The 19,264-nt window shown below is 35.3% G+C and overlaps 2 protein-coding genes across 11 annotated transcripts in view; one reads left to right on the top strand and one right to left on the bottom strand.

Moving 5' to 3' along the window:
- The window catches only part of RIC1 (RIC1 homolog, RAB6A GEF complex partner 1), a 48,222-nt gene that overhangs the window by 15,791 nt on the left and 13,167 nt on the right, over positions 1-19,264 (top strand). For 3 of the 7 annotated variants that reach the window (XM_083819001.1, XM_083818998.1, XM_083819004.1), the window contains exons 3-16: positions 259-335; positions 9,161-9,268; positions 9,962-10,104; positions 10,406-10,542; positions 11,635-11,726; positions 12,404-12,492; positions 13,446-13,590; positions 14,072-14,120; positions 15,214-15,366; positions 15,667-15,870; positions 17,204-17,242; positions 17,528-17,638; positions 18,144-18,233; positions 18,784-18,944. In XM_083819001.1, the coding sequence (XP_083675127.1) occupies positions 259-335; positions 9,161-9,268; positions 9,962-10,104; positions 10,406-10,542; positions 11,635-11,726; positions 12,404-12,492; positions 13,446-13,590; positions 14,072-14,120; positions 15,214-15,366; positions 15,667-15,870; positions 17,204-17,242; positions 17,528-17,638; positions 18,144-18,233; positions 18,784-18,944 (1,598 nt within the window). The remainder of the gene's footprint in view (positions 1-258; positions 336-9,160; positions 9,269-9,961; positions 10,105-10,405; positions 10,543-11,634; positions 11,727-12,403; positions 12,493-13,445; positions 13,591-14,071; positions 14,121-15,213; positions 15,367-15,666; positions 15,871-17,203; positions 17,243-17,527; positions 17,639-18,143; positions 18,234-18,783; positions 18,945-19,264) is intronic. The other 4 variants (XM_083819002.1, XM_083818999.1, XM_083819000.1 and 1 more) reach the window with 3 other exon arrangements.
- ERMP1 (endoplasmic reticulum metallopeptidase 1) overlaps positions 16,442-19,264 on the bottom strand; it is a 43,554-nt gene continuing 40,731 nt past the window's right edge. Inside the window, exons 16-18 of one of the 4 annotated variants that reach the window (XR_014577121.1) lie at positions 17,219-17,323; positions 16,723-16,951; positions 16,442-16,642 (exon numbers count right to left, since the gene is read on the bottom strand). The gene's annotated coding sequence lies outside the window, so the exon portion shown is untranslated. Of the gene's footprint in view, positions 16,952-17,218; positions 17,324-19,264 lie in introns of all 4 variants that reach the window. The other 3 variants (XR_014577122.1, XR_014577120.1, XR_014577123.1) reach the window with 3 other exon arrangements.

Below are 19,264 nucleotides of genomic sequence, written 5' to 3'. Positions count from 1 at the left end.
TCTGTTGGACACATACATCCACAATGTCTTTTTCATATTTTTTCTACTGAGTGATCCATTCAGTGGATTTTAAGGGGTAGTATGGATTTTAACTAGAATTAATTTCAAAGTACCATTTTTTCAATATGTCTGAAAGTTGATACAAGTGTATGTTTGTGCTTAATATATGTGAGAAATACATAGAAATGAAAAGAATCTGTATAGACTTTACTCATGCTTCTAGACCAGATGTATGTTTTATCAGTATTTCTCTTTCAGACTGCAAATGGATACATCTTATTTTTTGAAATCCCATCAGCAAGAGACAAGTATCTTTATGAGCCAATGTATCCAAAGTAAGTATTTTAAACTTTCTTTTGCATCCCCACAATGTGGAAAAACACAACCAGACAAGTCGTAGGCAGGCAATATGATTAAAAACATATTCTTCCAGTGTGTGTTTCAAACATTGATAAGTATACGGAGCATCATTCTCATGAGTTGTAGTCAATTCAGAAGGAAGCTGATTTAATTGATTTGCTGTTCTCTGGTAGGATTCCTTAGGTTGATTTTATGAGCTCTCAAAATTCTAAATAGCATGGTTGAAATCACCTAATTTTGTAATTGATTTAAAGCAGTCTGTTGAATTTCTGATTTGTCACAAACCTTAATAGTTAGTTTAGAATAGTTCAATTAAATAAATCATGTTTCTTAGAAATTACTTGGGTACGGGTTTTTAAAAGTTCCTGTCCTCCCTCCAACTTTGTAATAATTTAGAGATTTTTGAAACAAAGAGGGAAGGAATTCTCAGAGAAAGAGTATGAACTGTTCATAGTAAGAATATACAAATATTTTAGCTGTAATGTGTTATATTGTCATTATCTTATTTTCCTTATTTTGAACTACAGAATACATTTCTTGTGTTAAAATGTAAAGTGAGATCACATTGCATATGTTTGTGGTTGACTTCTTTGAGTTCTAATACGATTTGGCAAAATTGGAAAATGTTTGGGAGAAATTAAAACCTTAAGGGGTGTATTTGTGTGTCTTTATATATTCACATAGGCAGAATCTGTAGTCATTGATAGGATCAAATTTGCCCAGAGGAATAGTAAAATGCTCTTTTATGGTTTATGTATGTTTTCATATTTATATAACAAGTTATATACGAAGTTGATGGGTAGGTGTCTGCAAGTAGAGATTTGTGAAGAGCGTTGGGTAACTTATGATGTCATATAAGAAGAAAACGTTTAAAAATAACTGTTAAATCATTAATGTTTAAAATTTTAATTTTTGTGAAGATCTGGGTTTTTTAATCTTAATTCATTTACAAGTATTTGTAGGAAGAAATGACTTAGCAGCTAGTAGATGATTTCAAACTGAATTAGTTCTTGCTTCAGTAAGTGGAAAATTGTGTGTGTGACAATACTGTAATGCATCTTTTTGCCTCTGAAACAGCCCTCAAAGCTCTGGAATTAAGTGGAGTTTACTGTTTTCCATATTTGTCTGTTTTCCAAAAATTTAAGACTAATATAGAGAAGTTATATTACATTACTTGCCTTTTCTGAGACAAATGTTGACACTGTAGGTCAAATTTTCACGCTGACTTTTCACATCTGACTTACTGTCATCAGAAAAAAACGAAGGAAAAAAAGAGAAATTTAACTTCATAAAAACCTGTTGAAATGAATAAAGGAATAGTAGTATATCTACAGCTGCACATAAAGCAGAAGACTAAACAATAATTGATGGTATGCTCTTGGGAATGTAATTTTTAACTGTTAAAATCTAAAACTGAATGGAAGTCTGTATAAAAAACACAGTAAGCAAGAAAGAAATTTTAGAAAATTTTAGACATGCCACATGAAGGCGGGTTTCAAAATACCTATTAAGCAGTTAATGACTAACCAGTTTAACTTTCATATAAAAACATTGTGTTTTTTGTTGTAAACCTAAAAGTGTATGTTTTATGAAAAAGTATCTGTTAGCTGAGCTGTGTGTTGAATGGCAATATATTTAAGATGTGTTTATCTAGCCAAAAGGATATAAGGCTTTTTCCATGGATGAAAAGAACAAGGTGAACGTCCCTAGAGTGTTTATGATGGGTTGCTCACAACCTCCTAAGACTAATTCATGGACTTAACTTTAAGAAGATGAATGATCTCACTGAATTTACTGGGATTACTAGTCTGTCTATATTTAGTTCTCAATTTTGAAAACCTACTTAACATTACTACTGTTCTGGTTATATTCATCAAAAGAAAGACACAAACCCAATAGCGTTTGTGTGTAAATTATCTGCTGTGATTAACTTCAAATTTCTATAAACTCTTATGAGGGGTTGAATTTTCTGTGCAGCTGCATTGCTTTGTCTGTAGACAGTTTCAGTAGTTCTTCATAGTTTCTTTTTTGTATATCAAATATTAAACAAATGAAGAAAAAAAGAACAGACTAACAAATCCAAAATCTCTGGATTGAAACTAACTTTCTTTTGGGATACGTTTGTTTTCCAAAGAGAAGATTATTTCACTGAAACACTGGATTTTGTTTCTACTGGACCAAACAGTATTAAAAAAAAGCATTCTGTTAACTTTGAAATGATGAAAAATCATTGTAAGGGCTCATACGTGACTTGCATGGTGTATGAAAGGGGTCATCTTACTGTTTTCTCCCACTGTAGCAGGGTGTTCTTGGCTCCTTCCTTTATGTTGGCAGTAGTCATAATGCCGCTGAGCCTTAAGGCAAGCTAGGTTGCTGACCCCATGGGGAAACTAAACCCGCCTCTCTCCTTTCTTTACCTTCCCCAGATTCTAGTAGCTTAGCTTACAGGCTCTCATATAATATAATAGAGGGCTGGTATTAGAAACTGGTGACCTTGAAGTAGCAATGAGTGCAAGGAAGCAGTCATTACAGCTTTGTTTTTTAGCAGGATTTAGCAGTGATACCTGAGTGATGATTCTCTTTAGTTCATGATGAAGGAATTGCTTGTTTTGTTTTATCTGTCATGCAGATATTAATTCTGGCTTGTCCAGCTCTGTCTTACATAGTTACCTATATAAGTTATCTGTGAGTGGAAGGGTGGTGATTTTTGCAAAGTATAAGGAAGATTTAAGGCTGTCCTTATATTATCGGTATGATAGGACTGTGTCTTATCAGATGCTAGAAACAAGTCATTAGAAACAGTGAAATGGATGAAAAACAGGTTCAATTGTAGGTCCACACACTTTGCATATATTAGGTAAAGTGTTTTTTTTTCCTTTTCCTCTACCATTTTCTCTTTGGCTACCTCCACAACATACTAGAAAGTTAAGTGATGTTACAGAATATCATCAGTTCTGTTTTGTTTCTAGCTAATGGGCACACTTGTGTCAGTGCTCCTAAAAGATGGACTTGCTGTAGTTTGTAAAATTCTGAAAATCTGATTAATGTTGATGATCTTTCCATATCTACTAACATTTTGTAAACAGAATGACGCCAGATTTTCAGTATTCTTTCTTTAAGTAATAATGGCCAGTTCTGACTGAGTCATAGAGGATGAACATCATGGCTAAAAAAAAATAAGCTAAAAGCAAAACTCTCTTAACACACCTTCATGTTGAAAAGAACTCTTATGTGTTGCAGCTAACCATAATGAGATTGTGGTGTACTGGAAATACATACCAGCAACATCCTCAGCTCTTCACCAGAATCCTGAAGCAAGATGTTCTAGCTTAAGCAGTATTCTGAAGTTGAGCTTGTGTTTACGTTTGATCCCATACAGATGAAAAAAAGTAAGAAATGTTGTGTTCAAATTATTCTGTCAGCTTAGCTCTCATATAAAAAAACGCACATCTTACTGAAAGTAAATAAAGAATTTAAAAAAAAAACAACAAAAAACAGGTGCTAATATATACGATAAACCTTCTCAACTTTAGGTTTTTGCATTCCTCTGTTTTAGGACACTGATAGGTGCAGTGAGGTTACCGCATTAGTATTTTTGAAAGAATTGCTTAAGAATTTACTTGATAGTTGAAATGTCCAAATAATGGTTTAGCCTTCGCTTGAAGAAATGGACCAAAAGAGTCACTGAAAATAAAAATCACCTCTTTCATCCCTGTGGGAGAGAGATACAGTCCTTACAATTTAATTTTTTTATATGTAAAATTGTTACGATATATGGCTGTTGATCAAGATAATCCAGAAGAGTTTGTCTGTAATTGAAATGTTAACAGAACTACTCCAGCATACAGTTATTGTGTAAACCATAATTATGCATGCAAAATTTTTTTGCTGGTACAGCTTGAACAAATGCCTAAAAAAAAAAAAAAAAAGCTGCATGGGAAGTAGTGGGAAGTGACAGAAACACTTCTGCTGCTTATACCTCAATACACATTGCAGTATATCTGATTATGACACTTTTTTTTTAGGGCCAAGTCTCTCTTCCACTTTAATCAACACAGGCTTAGTAGAAGAGCTAAAGTGTGAATTGGGACTAAAATCTCGTGTATGAATGCAAGAATCTCTGCCTTCCCATGTCTTTTAGTCATGTAAAAATAACCAGATTTTTGGAAAGTAAGACTGGGGAGAAAAAAAAACTTCCTTGCTGCTACTGTTTGTTTAAAACCAGACAGGAACTGGAATCTAGGAAAATTGATTTCCTGTTGAAAAATGCCCATTTAGCATGACTTCCTCCTTTTCTTATCAACCTATTGTAATGGTCTTTATATTCTGAAATTTGGCATTTTAATGAAAGTGTTGGAATTCAAGATTAGAGAAGCTGGAGCCTACAAAGCATTCTAAATTCATTCTGTCAATACCTGAGGGCATAAATCTTATGAAATTAAGAATTCATTAAATACTTTAAGATGATTGAATGAGCAATTCTTTTTAAATTTTAGGTGTGTTATACCTTTTGAAGTTTAACTGGTTTCAAATGTACTTGATATTGTATTGTATCTAGATGTAGATGATGTAAGGGTTAAGGAACTGACTGGTTCAATGTTATGCACATTTTATATAAAAGCTAAAATTAGTTTAATGTCTTAAAAGTAATATGTCAGAAATGCAGAGTTCTGCGTGAATTCCAAGTATTTTTTCCAGATTAAAAGGGAAGCTTTTTACACTTGAGATGGAGTCACTTGATAGTGGTGGTATTTGTATTTTTTTTTGTTAGTTTTGTTTTTGTTACTATTGGTTTTGTTTGTTTGTATGTCAAATCCTAAGATTTTTAGGAGTGTTAGGAGTTGAAATTGTTCTCTTGAAGGGAATATTTCTGACTCTGCTTGTATTTGGCTAGGACTTGCTTGTTCTTGGAGTGAATGCTTAGTGAAAACTTAGACTAACAAATCAAGCAGGACACTAAAAACAGATAAAAAAACAATAATTGTTTTTTAAATTGAGCCAGAATAGTCTGCAACTATTCCAACTCTTAAAATCTTTGCTCCAGTTCATAGCAGACTTGGAAGAGAATCAAGTATTGGCTATTAGCCCACATCCTGGGATGCTTCCCTGCAGTGAACACAAGTACAAAGTCCTGCTTCAATTAGTTCACTCTAATTTTATCACCATATTACTAAAATTACAACAAAATAAAACATGAAGAATATATAAGTATAAAATAATAGAATGGTAAAATATAACGTGGACATTAATGTCCACATGTGATACACTTAAGAAAAGTGGCAGTGCACACAAGGATGTTTGTAACATTTTAAGTTGTGGCAAGGTATGGTAATATTTCTTCGAGGAGTTCCTGAAGGAATTTGTACAGATACTGCATAAATTGCTTCATAGGGAAGAGATATGCAACAGCATCACAACAGAGGCTTCCCTGTATTGATCTGTTAATTACTTCTGTTTAGAATTTTGGCAAAGAGATTTATGTAAGATTTTCAGTGAAGAGTGTGTGCAGTCGCTTAATGCTGAGGATATTCTTGTCGTAAAACAAACAAACAAATCAAAACAAAGAGACAAAAAACCACAAATTTTATGTGGCTAATAAGCTTAAAAATAGATGTTGTATTCTAACCACCATGAGTACTTGAACAAGTTAGTGTTCATATGCCAGTTTACATTCTTGTATTGTTGCTTATGCGTCTGGTTAGAGTATTCGTGTCCTACTTTTTTTTGGCATTTTTCAAACCTTTCTTCTTTCCTATAATAAGTCTGTTTATAGGTGCCATAAATTACCTCATCAGTTGAGGACTTTTTTTCCTGATTCAGTGGACTTAAGATTAGAGTGTACAAATGTTTTGAACTTTCAACTCTGCATGGGTAACTGATGAGGTGTACAGTTAATTAACTTACTAAATAATTTTTCTTGGGAGTTAACTTTGTGCTAAAATTAACTGTGTGGTTTTTCCCTATTAAAACAACAAAGATGATTTTGGCTTTGGTTGGATAATGTATATTTAAAACTAGATTAGTTGCAGAATTTTTATTAAACATTATGGCACTTACTAGCCCAGGATGTGGTTCAAGAGGATTAAAATGTCATCAAGAAATCTTTGAAACTGGATAATTTGTTAAACCATTTCACTTTTGAAAATGAATAGTTGATTAATATGCTAGCTGGTTATTATTCTCAAACCACAGAAACATATTATTACTCATTTTGGTGGAAAAGGCTGTATAGAGAATTACCTTTTTAAACCCTTCCTCATTCTTTATAGTTGTTTCCATATGCTCTCTCTAAAGTTTTGTCTAGCTTCTGGTAATCTGTGTGCATATAGCTATGGATTAAGCTGGACATATTTCATCTTCTGCTGGTGGCTGGCTGCAATATCTGGTGGAGATACGTACGTTTAGAGGTCAGAAGGCTAAAGTTGTAAGGAAGTCAGAGCTCATAGTGCAACTTTTTTAAAGTTGTTTCAGAACTGTTCATGTTTTTATCTTTTAATATATTTTAATGTGCTTTCAGCTGTTAACGTCTTTTCCAATAAAGAGTGTCAATTATTTCCCAAGCATCTCTAAGTTGAATAGTAGGAACTGATGATCTTTGTTTTTTTTTTTAATATTTTTTTTTGGATCGGGGTGCAATGGGACAGTCTTAGCACTCAGAATTGAGAATAGACTTATTCAAAGGTTTAGTTACATTAACAGATGTGGCCAATATCTTTAAATTGAATGAATGAAGTATCAAAACATGAGGTTTTGACAACCCTTCAGCTGCATATGGGAATTAAGAATGAACTCTGAACCTAAGGGACAGACAAAAGGTTTTTCACTTAAAATTTCTTCCCTGTCGTTTCAGGTACAATCTCATTACCTTTATGACAGTGTTTTTACGTAGGTACGGAAATAAGAATAGAAGTGAAATAATTACATTTGTTTCAACATGCAGCTAGTTGGTCACCCTGATGTGTCCATTCCTCTCAATTCTTGTGTAAAAGAGTTACTTAAAATTTGGATACAACGGTAGCAGATGCTGATGTGGCAATGCAGACCAAACATTCCTTCCTGCCTTCGTCAGCAGAGCACGTTCTTCATTTAAAGGTCAAAGTAGCTTAACTAGTAAGGCTGACTCATGCAGATGTGAACTATATGAACACAGTGTACTTTGGATTGTATACACCCTGAACCCATAGTAAGGGTTTAGGTTGAATTGATGAATTTGACATAATCATAGGTAATGAACTAAAATACTGACATTCTGAGTTTCAGTCGTGACAATAGGGGCACAGTGGCAAAAGATATTCTCTGCAGCTAGTAACAAATTGGCTGAAACTAGCGCATGAAATTGAAAACATTCAAATATTCTTACAAACTATTTTTATCAAAGGTGTTTAAAGAAAAAGAACCCTGCCCCCCTGGAAGTTTCTCTTTCAGCAAAAAATGTCTTGAACTGTGGTGTTCCCATTCTGGTTTTATAATTTGTGTTCTTCAGAAACAGAGTTTATACTTCATTATGTACCTCAGTGAGTTACAAGATTCATGTTACGTGGTGTGTTACATATACATAACAGTAAGAGTGAAATATTACACAACGCTTTTCTCTCACCTTCTTTGGTTTCATTACAAAATTCATTTGTAACAATGACTCTTGATAAGCTGCAGTCCTTTTGTGTTGCTTGGGACTATACTGTCTGGACGTGTATGTCTGCATAGATTGAAAGGCATGCATTCAAGTACCTGGGGGTTTCTGGGTGTGTTCTGTCCCCTTCTCCAACCTTCAGGATGATACCTTTGCAGATAGTGACAGATGTGGAGAAATTAATTCTGTATACTATATTTTTAATCTGAGAAAGCTCTTGATTCTAGAAGATGCCAAGCCAGATCAGATGGGTTTGGTCTCAGAAATGTACAAGAATCACAGAATCATAGAATGGTTGGGTTTGGAAAGGACCTTAAAGCCCACCCAGTTGTAACCCACTGCCATGGGCAGGGACACCTCCCACCAGACCAGGTCACCCAAAGCCCCATCCAGCCTGGCCTTGAACACCTCCAGGGATGGGGCATCAACAGCTTCTCTGGGCAACTTGCTCCAGTGCCTCACCACCCTCATAGTGAAGAATTTCCTCTTAATATCCAATTTAAATCTCCCCTCTTTTAGTTTAAAGCCATTCCCCCTTGTCCTATCACTCCACCCCCTGACAAAGAGTCCCTCCCCAGCTTTCCTGTAGGCCCCCTTTAGGTACTGGAAGGCCACCGTAATGTCTCCCCAGAGCCTTCTCTTCTGCAGACTGAACAACCCCAACTCCCTCAGCCTGTCTTCGTAGGAGGGGTGCTCCAGCCCTTTGGTAATCCTCATGGCCCTCCTCTGGACTCAGTGTAGAAGAAATGTAGGGCCATTAGAAAACACCCACAGTGCTGGTATTAACTACTCAATTTTTGTATATTTCAGGCCTTCTGTCACTCCATGATAGCTAGCTTCCATGAAGGCTTTTTTTTTTAAAGTCAATTGTATTTTGCAATGAATTTTCTTTTGAAATGCAAACCAAACATTTTAATAATTTAATGTTTAAGGCAAGTGTACCATCTGTGGGCATTAGATTAGTTCATTGTCTTATTTTGCTTACTTACTCCTTTTAGGCATCTGGGATGATTAAGCTTTTTCCACTATGATTACGTTCTATATATCAAGTGTTCCTTGTGGCAGGTTGTAGGTGAATATAAAGTAAACAGTCAGTGAGAAATGGAAAACTAACGCTTACCTTTTTTGACTGCCATCTTGTTTCAATTTTAATATTTTCCTTGTTTTTAGAGGAAGCCCGCATCTCAAGGGAACACCACATTATAAAGAAGAGCAATGTGCTCCTTCATTAAATCTAGAAATGAAGAAAGTGCTGGATCTGCAAGCTTCTATCACAAGGTATGCTCAATAATCATGTGTTTAGAATATATCTCCCTACGGAAGTTTCTCATTAAAAACAGGAAGGGGATTGAAAAAACCTTCTCATAAGCCTAAGAAGTTGAGAAAGTATATTGCTGTTTAGGAATTATTTCTTTGTGTTTGCCTGTGCTGGTACTGTTTGTATGTAGAAGCATGAAGAAGAGGCTATGTTTATATTCAGTATTACGTTATACTACTATAAATGTTACTGTACTTGGGCTCAAAGTATGGATTAGAGATTTCATGGAAATATAGGTACATCAGAGCGAAACTGTAGGCAGAATTTTAACATTTCTCCAGCTGTTTGCAGATGATCCCCATTTTTTCTGAAAAAGTTTCATTTTTTTGTGGTGATTGCCTTCCCTATTCCCTGTCAAAAGCATGAAAACGATCTTCAGTGGTTTGTGTACTAGCTGAACAATTATTCTGACAATACAGACCTGTTCATGATTTTCTGATTCCTAGAGAAAAACAGAGATGCACTGTATTTTATATGCTTGATACCTTATTGTATAAAGGGTTTACGCGCTTAAGTTATAACTTATTTGGTGTAAATTCTCAAGTTATTCATTATAGAAAAGGCAGTTGTGTAGTGTTTGTTATGCTAATTGATAAATCTATGATATGGGTTTGAGATAGAGATTTTTAGAGAGTGACAAATACATTTGTTAGTTTGCAGTCCATGTTAGAGGATCTACTTGTTGCTACTGCTGATGGATTTCTCCATCTTGTTCACTGGGATGGTATGACCAATGGAAGGAAGGCCATCAACCTGTGTACAGTTCCATTTTCTGTGGATCTGCAGTCTTCTCGAGGTAGGTTTGTGTTTTGTTCGCTTTTTCTGGTTTGTTTGTTTTGTGGCCATTTGTGGTTTCTTTGGTGGTTTGTGGCTTTTTGTTTGTTTTTGTGATCTTAAGCTATTGGACAAATACTGTGTAATATAAAATCCAGTCTGTTCTCAAACAGAGATGAGAAAAAATTGCCTTTTGTAAATGTGGACAAAGTAGCCAGTTTAAATTAGCTTTTGCTGTGAAGTAGCATATAAACAACTCAAAAGTCTGTTGGCTTTCAATATCACGATGTTAATGTATTTTTAAATTACTGGTATTTTCTCAGCAGGTTCATTTTTGGGCTTTGAAGATGTTTACATCAGAGATATGGAATACTGTGCCACACTTGATGGTTTTGCTGTTGTTTTTAATGATGGCAGAGTTGGTTTCATTACACCAATGTCAAGTAGATTCACTGCTGAGGTATATTTCCTTTAGTATTTCTAGCACGCATTCTTCAACAGATATTTTTCCCCTGGTCTCTGCATTCCAGTTAGCTTTCCATTTTAACTTATGTTCAGCTACAAAGAAATAAAAAAAGATAACAAAATTTTGAGAGAACATAGAAACAGTACTGTATTTCATACCATAGCTTGAACTAGATTCTTTTAGGGCTAGTACATGTCTATGGGAGAACATAATTAGTAGTATATTTAATTTCTAATTGTTCATTGTCTCAGAATGTCATCATAGTTCTGAGGTCTTACTACTATTTCTGTGACAGACTTCCTGTTTACCAGCCACTGGTATAGTTATACAAAGTGGTTCCTCCTATGGCAAAGTATCATAGGTGCTATTTCTAGCTTTCAGCTGTAATTAAGCTGTAATTACTCTTTTCATAGTGACAAGCATGTTTCAGATTTTTTTTGATGGAAACTTTTCTAAGCTAAGCACTTTCTTACCTGTAATTCAGCCTACAAACCATACTACATTTTAGCATTCAATCTCTTCCACTTTTGGTTACGCCCGAAGTGGTCAGGCAGTTGGACTAGATGATCTCTTGAGGTCCCTTCCAACTGAACCATTCTATTTATTTTAAGTACAAAAAAAAAAAATCATAAGAATTTGTGTACTCAGTCCCAAACTCCTTCACACTCTTAAAATGCTGCAGTTTCATTTGTTGGAGATGGGAATTTTATTTTTCTGGTTTTTGTTTTGCCTCTGTCCTTGGTACCACCTACCGGTTTTTAGATGGTACAAGGATACACTTGCCTTATAAATATTGACTTGCTTTGGTTATTCAGAGCTGTGATGAACAAAAACTATTGCATATAAAACTGGTTTCACTGTTTCTAATAATTAAAAAAAAAAAGAGAAGGATGCGAGTACATAGGTAAACTGTTCTTCTTAAGTGTGTCAGTTAATGTTGTTATCTGAAATTAAATTTACCCTAGTGATGAAGGTCAAGTGGCAAATCTGTTATATCGTGTGCATAGGTAGCATGTGGATAGAAAGTGGCTAGCATGAGTAAAAGCACTGTTGAACCCCAAATTTTTTGACTTCCTTTCTTTACAGCAGCTCCATGGTGTTTGGGCACAAGATGTGATTGATGGAACTTGTGTGGCAGTGAATAACAAATACAGACTAATGGCATTTGGATGTGCCAAGTAAGTTTTGCAAGACTGGTTCAATGGGGGGTAAAAAAGTCTTTCCTTGTAAAACACAAGTACTAATTTATTCTTACCAACTTGTGTTGCAAAAGCTTTAAAGATGAAAATGGTCAGTCTTCCTAGGATGATATGCTGTGCCAAGAAATTAGAAGGGAAGTTTTTTGTTTTTTTTTTTAAATGCCTGCTTGAAATTGCAGTTGATGCTTTTTTCTGCTCTGGGGAGGAGAAAAAAAAAGTGGTTGGACCAGTAGCGAGGACTGGAAATGTGTTACTGTCCCAGTTAATTTCAAAGCAGGATTATAAGTCAATTTTAAGCCATTAATCATAATAATACTGGACAAAAAGTAGCACTTCGTGCACAGCTGACAGAATGATCTCTTTTGGTCAGGAAAAATTATGCCTATTTGAATAACTAGGAATATTTATAAATTTATCAAATTTATCAAAATTTATCGAATTTATCAAAATCAGTCTAGCCTAAAAGTTGTGTTATCTGCATTGATAAATTTTTAAAATTATTTTTTTAATGTGTGTGTATATAAAGTAAAGAGTGAACTGTGTTCTGAGAGTGGGAACACTGCTTTCAGATAATATGTAACAGCTTTTATTAACATCTTGAAACTGATGAGAAATCCAAATGATTTGTAATCTGAAGCATGTGTAATCTCTTTCAGTGGCTCTGTGCAGGTTTATACAATAGATACCACCACTGGAGCCATGCAATTTTCTCATAAATTGGAGCTGACACCAAAACAATATCCTGGTGAGCTAATTTTATTGCTAGAATTTTCCAGCTGTTTTTGGGGAAGAACAGAGAACAACTTTCTTTTACTAGTTAACAACTATTTGTTGTTTCTATTATCACTGACAGCATTAGTTGTTTACTCTTGCACGTGTTGTACATTTGCTCTTTTTGCTGCTTGTTTTTAACTGTCATTTGGATGTGTTTCATGTGTGAGTGTTTTGGTTTGGTCTGATTCTGTATCTGAGTTAGTAGGTTACAGGTCATGCTGCTGTCATGTGGTGCCTATTTAAATGTTGCAGGTCTCTGTAGTTCCCACATATAGTCTTTGGATTACTTTTCCATGATTTATCAAGGAAAATGAGATTGTCAAAACTGATAATGAATGTAATAGAGGTTTAAAATAGGCAGTAGTCAACTTGAAACAACTTATGTACAGGGTCCCAAAATTACAAGTGTTTTAAAGTAATCTATCAATCCCTTGCCTGAACTGCAGTGAACAAAAATTCAATGAACTTTGCATGTAGTGTAGTGATAAGTATTGCTGACTTGTGAGCAAGGAATGTATAAAGGGGTAAATTTCATCCTCAGTTGAAAATCTGTGACTTAACAATAAATAAATAAAAATCAGTAAATAAAAGTTTTATAGTCCAGCAAACTGCCAAAGTAAGAGGTTTCAAGAGTGGCTATAAAATTTTTCCCCTAAATACTGTGCTGACAGAATTGCAGTTACATAGTTGTTATAGCACAGTGTATTTTTGGCCTGCTTTCATGTGCTTTTAGTTTTCTATGAAACCAAACATTTGAAAGAAAATGTGAATTCTTACCTTGCTGCTTATTCATTTCAATGAATGCAGCAAAAAGTTATTGAAAAATCAAGTACTTCTGTATATTTTTGTTTCTACTCTTAAGATGAGCGCAGTTGAAGGACATGACATTTCTCACATGGTATTTTACTGTCTGTTTTTAAACAGATATTTGGAATAAAACAGGACCTGTTAAACTAATCAGATGGTCACCTGATAGCTGTGTTGTTATGGTGACCTGGGAATGTGGAGGCTTGTCTTTATGGAGTGTTTTTGGTGCTCAGCTTATCTGTACTTTAGGAGGTGATTTTGCGTGAGTATATCTTTCCCTAATGAAATTGTAAAATGCTTTATTAGGAAAAGTTATTTTTCTAATTAAAATATACATAATTAGAAATTAACTGATTTTTTTATCTCTTTCTATTGTAATTCTGTAGATGTATGAATCATTGAATGATATTTAGGAAGAGGTCATTTGAAAATAAACAAAATCGTATTATCTTCTTTTTGTAGTGATCTCTTTTGGCCATAAAAGTAAACTACCCTAAAGCTAGGCCTCTACAGGCAAATATTATTAAAATTCCTTTAGTACCAGTATGTATTTGTTGAAAAATTGCCAACACACAAATCAAAATTCAGACAGTTTACTCTAGACACCTGACAATTGCTTTGCCTTTTATGCTTTTTAGTTAGAGGTTGGGTAAAAATATGGCATCAAATGACAATTGAAAGGTAGGAAGATAATTTCTTATTCTGAAGTAATACTAATCTCAAACTTTTGTTCTGTTTTTAAGGTATCAGTCTGATGGTACTAAAAAGGACCCTCTAAAGATCAGTTCTATGGTAAATATAAATGTAAAAAATACTGTAATAGGAGAGTAGCTGTTATTTTTTTAAAATTATTTTTAGTAAAATAATTCTAGAGGGACCTGTGTGTACCTCATGATTTTCGACAGAGCCAAATGCAAGGTCCCACATCTGGGCTGGGACAATCCCAAGCACAATTGCAGGTTGGGCAGAGAAAGGCTTGAGAGCAGCCCTGAGGAGAAGGGCCTGGGGTGTTGGTTGATGAAAATTTCAACATGAGCTTGCAGTGTGCAATGGCAGCCCAGAAAGTCAGCCAAAACCTGGTCTGCATCAAAGGCAGTGTTGCTAGCAGGTCAAGGGAGGTGCTTCTCCCCCTCTACTCTGTTCTTGTGAGACCCCACCTGGAGTTCTGCATTCAGTTGTGGGGCTCCCAGCACAAGAAGAACATGGACCTACTAGAACAAGACCAGAGGAGGGCCATGAGGATTACCAAAGGGCTGGAGCACCCCTCCTACGAAGACAGGCTGAGGGAGTTGGGGTTGTTCAGTCTGCAGAAGAGAAGGCTCTGGGGAGACATTACGGTGGCCTTCCAGTACCTAAACGGGGCCTACAGGAAAGCTGAGGAGGGACTCTTTGTCAGGGAGCATAGTAATAGGACAAGGGGGAATGGCCTTAAACTAAAAGAGGGGAGATTTAAGATGGGATATTAAGAGGAAATTCTTCACTATGAGGGTGGTGAGGCACTGGAGCAGGTTGCCCAGAGAAGCTGTGGATGCCCCATCCCTGGAAGCGTTCAAGGTCAGGCTGGATGGGGCTTTGGGCAGCCTGGTCTGGTGGGAGGTGTCCCTGCCCATGGGAGGAGGTTGGAATTAGATGGTCTTTAAGTTCCCTTCCAACCCAACCCATTCTAAGAAAGATTTTCAGAAAAGCAAACTGGCTTTATTGCGTTTAATGAGTAAGATGCTTTTACTATTCTTCCTAACACAAATATTGTATTGAGGGAAGAGGGGACAGCTGATGATTTACACGTATTATGCCTGATCATCAAGTATGCACACAAAGCCTTTTCTTGGCCTTGCTTGTAATACTAAGAATGAATGCTGTTGTTTTTTTATTATTTTGCTTTCAGACCTGGGGTTCAGAAGGGTATCATCTGTGGGTCATTGACGGGAATTCTTCTCAAAACACTAAGCCTGACAGAGATGCAAAAAATGAACCTCAACAGTTTGGTATTCTGCAGTTTCATTTCATCAAGAGTGCACTCACTGTTAATCCTTGTATGGTAAGCGTATTGTTTTTTCGTTTGTTTGTTTTTTCTGTTGTTGTTAGTGGTGGTTTTCTTAGTTATTTTTGTTAGATTGATTTTATCATAAAATCTTAAAATGGTACTTTGAAAATATTGGCATGCACTAATGTAATAAAACCTATCAGTATACAGTGATACAAAGATTAAAAACTGCCTTAATACCTATTTTTCATGTTGTTTAAATTAACTTTTAATACAGTGATAATTTCTTTTTTTTTCCCCTGTACATGGAGGTGAAGGTTTATTTGGCATTTTTTGGTCTTTTATTTTTAAAAGAGTAACCAGGAACAAGTCCTCCTGCAAGGAGAAGATCGCTTGTATTTGAACTGTGGAGATGCAACACAGGCCCAGAACCCCAGAAATACTTCAGCACACTCTGAACATAAGCCTACCAGGGAAAGAGGTCCATTTTCAGATGGCAATTTAGATTCTCAGGGTTTAAGCACTTTACTAGGACACCGGCATTGGCATGTCGTACAGGTAATTCTCACTGGTTGCCTCTGTGTGTTCTGAGCTTGCTGGAGTTTATGGGGCTGGAATTTGCAGCTAATCTTACCACTCTCTGCCATACCTTTTTTCTCGATGGTGAAATTGTTACCTTTTTATTTCGTTCTGGGTTTTGACTGGTACAGCTTCTTTTTATTGCCAAATGGTAAAGGAATGTTGACCATCTCAACCTTGTGTTGCAGTCTAGCTAATAGGAAAATCAAAATGTCTTTTGACTGTATGAAAGAGTAATTAATTTCCTTTCCTGTGCTTTGAAAGGGAAAGCAAGTGTGACATGCAAGAAACACTTTAGGGATGAGTTCTGTTGTTTTTTGCAGATTGCTTTAAGCATGTTCAGCTGATGAATATAGCCTTAGGACCTTGGCTGTATTTTCAAGCAGTCTTAGACAGCATCTGTCTAAGCATGTAATTAAAACATCACAATATAAAGCTTGGGAAGAAGAAATTATTTACAGGGGTAATCATAGCACAGATTCTCTTTTCTCTGCAACAGATGAAAAAAGAAATAACGTTTAACCTGAAATGCAATTGTAATCTTCCACACTTTAATTTTAGACCTTCTAAAAACCTTTATTCAGAAAAATATGTACCAACATCTTGTTTTTCACAGTGCATGAATTAGTATTATTAAACAGCATGTTACAGTAGGCATGTATATCAGGTTCTGGATACTGCTGAATTTCCAGTTTAGCTGGCCAGATACCAATTCTGTGCTCTGAAACAGAGAAAGGTCTAAGTCTTCCTTCTGTATTGGAAAAAAAAAATTAAGACAACTGGAATTTTTGTGGGAATCAGCGTACCTGTGTGAACAATGAAGGCGCTTACCTGTTTTGTATTAGACCAGGGACTCAAGTTTGATCCTGGATTTGTATCATCCCATGTTACGTGACAAGTCCACGATCAAGATTTAATTTGACACATCACAGTGTTCTCCTAACAGGGCTCTTGACCATGCTGGTGTGTGTTTCTGATTGGATTAGAAATTTCATTGCAATGCTGGAAGTCCTTCTTGGCGGCTGTGTTTGTTAAAGCTTGTACTTTCCCATGAAAGTTTCTGATGAAAGAGACGTATCGGGGGGGGGGAAGCAGCAAATTTTGACTGTTAATTTGTGATGTTGTATTACCTGTTGTATGTTGTTAATACACTTCTCGTATTAAAAACAATTTAACATGTATGATTCGGGAACATAATTGGAAAAAAAAAAAGTAATTGTAGTTAAAAGAAATACAACATTGAAAAGTTATATCACTACTTCAATGGTTCTGAGTATGGTAATTTTTTGTTTTGGTGTTCTTTCTTTTTTAGATACATAGTACTTACCTAGAGAGCAACTGGCCTATAAGGGTGAGTGATTTTAAGATTATATTCTCGCTTTCTTAAAGGTATTGGGGTTCTTAACAACTGTCCTATAGGGTTGGATGACCTCTGAAAGATGAAAACATTGTTTTAAGTTACAGTAAGAAGAATGTGTTGGGCAGGAAAAGTAGAAAACTTGATAAAAACAAGATACTTCACAAGTTCTGACTCTGACATTTTATTGTCATATTGTAATGTACTTGGATAGGATATACCATTTAGATTATTTCTCTGCTGAGGTTCTGTTTTTTTGTTTTGTTTTCTTTTGACCAGTTTTCAGCTATTGACAAGCTTGGGCAGAATGTAGCTGTTGTTGGCAAGTTTGGTTTTGCACATTATTCTTTACTCACCAAAAAATGGAAGCTGTTTGGAAACATTACCCAGGTGAGAGGCTATGGAATTTTATTTGGGTATACTGGGGAGAATAAATTTGTTGGAATGTGATTCTTGGAGAAAAAATTAAAGTATCTTTTTCAGATAAACAACCTAATGATGCACTTGGGATTAGGGTAGCTGATTTTCCACATTTTCCATAAAATAGCTGAAACGTCTTGTGGTTTTGGTGCAATAGTTGATGTCTGATTATTAATTGTTTCTAAATATGACTACATTTAGTCAGACGCTACCATACATACTATCTGAGAGTTTGTGTGAAACCCAGCTTTGGATGTTAAGCTTTAAATTCGGGCCCAAAGCAGAAAGCTAAGTTGAGAGAGTTCAGGGATGCCAGGAGACTAGAGAACAGTAGAGCTGTGTCTCATAGGATGAAGTTTGTCCTTCACATACTATTCTTTAGTACTTTGTTATTTTCAAACAGCCAAAACTTTGTATCAATAGATTGCCTTACTCTTATCAATAAAGTTTGCCTTGTGTTTTTTTTTCTTTTCAGGAGCAAAATATGATTGTTACAGGAGGCTTAGCATGGTGGAATGACTTCATTGTTCTTGCATGTTACAATTTAAATGATCATCAGGAAGAGGTGAGGTATTTTTTTCTTCAAAATTATTAAATCTTGCTTAGAATATTAGATCTGTTCAAAAGCAGTAGTATAAATATAAGTAACTTGAGTTATAGATGACTTCAGGTCATCTTCAAAAATTATATATTAATACTTAAATAATTATTTGCACATAAGTTTATTATTGCTATTAGAAACTGTTTTCTGCTGAGAACCGTGAATCTGCTCATTGATATAAAAACTTTATGGTATTTTTAAATGTTAACACAAAGCTTGTTTTGAGGTTTCCATTACAGAAAGAGGGAGAGTTTATGTAATATTCAAATTTTTTTTAAACTAATGAATGAAACTCCCCTGTGGTTGTTGTTCAGTACTTCAGACTTGGCTGTACTGTTCTTCAACAACTTTGGATGCAATAGTATAATGCAATGCGTAAAACATCTGTTAAAACAAACACAGTAATGTATCTTGCTAGAAATCCATGACAACTATCCCACAAAAAAAAATGTGGAAGTGCTACTACTTTGTTAGTAAACAGAACCTATATTTACACTACTAGTTTTCCTTGTAGCTGAGAATCTACCTGCGAACATCTAACCTTGACAATGCATTTGCACACATCACCAAAGTGCAAGCAAACACGTTACTACTGAGTGTCTTCCGGGACATCGTAATATTGTTCAGAGCAGATTGTTCCATTTGCCTTTACAGTATTGAGAGAAGGCCTGAAGGGTGAGTATTAGCATTTAAACATTTTCTGGTAAAGTTTTTGTAAATCGGTTCTCAGTCTGAGAAATTCATATATATACGTATATATTTATAAATATATATAAATGAATATATATATGTATTTATATTCAGCAATATAAAGTTGTTTGACAACTTGTAGAGTCAGAATTTTAAATACAGCGTCAGAGAAGTAAGTGTTACTCGTATGCACAAGTGATAATTCATGAGTCTTGTCACTCGGATATATGCAAATACACACGTTAGGTGTGGGGCTATGCATGGGGGCATGCATATTCCCAGCTATGTATGCAGAAACATGTGGC

Source organism: Anser anser (genome assembly GCF_964211835.1).
Source record: "Anser anser genome assembly, chromosome: Z".
Lineage (NCBI taxonomy): Eukaryota > Metazoa > Chordata > Aves > Anseriformes > Anatidae > Anser > Anser anser.
This window is presented reverse-complemented; position numbering and strand designations above follow the sequence as displayed.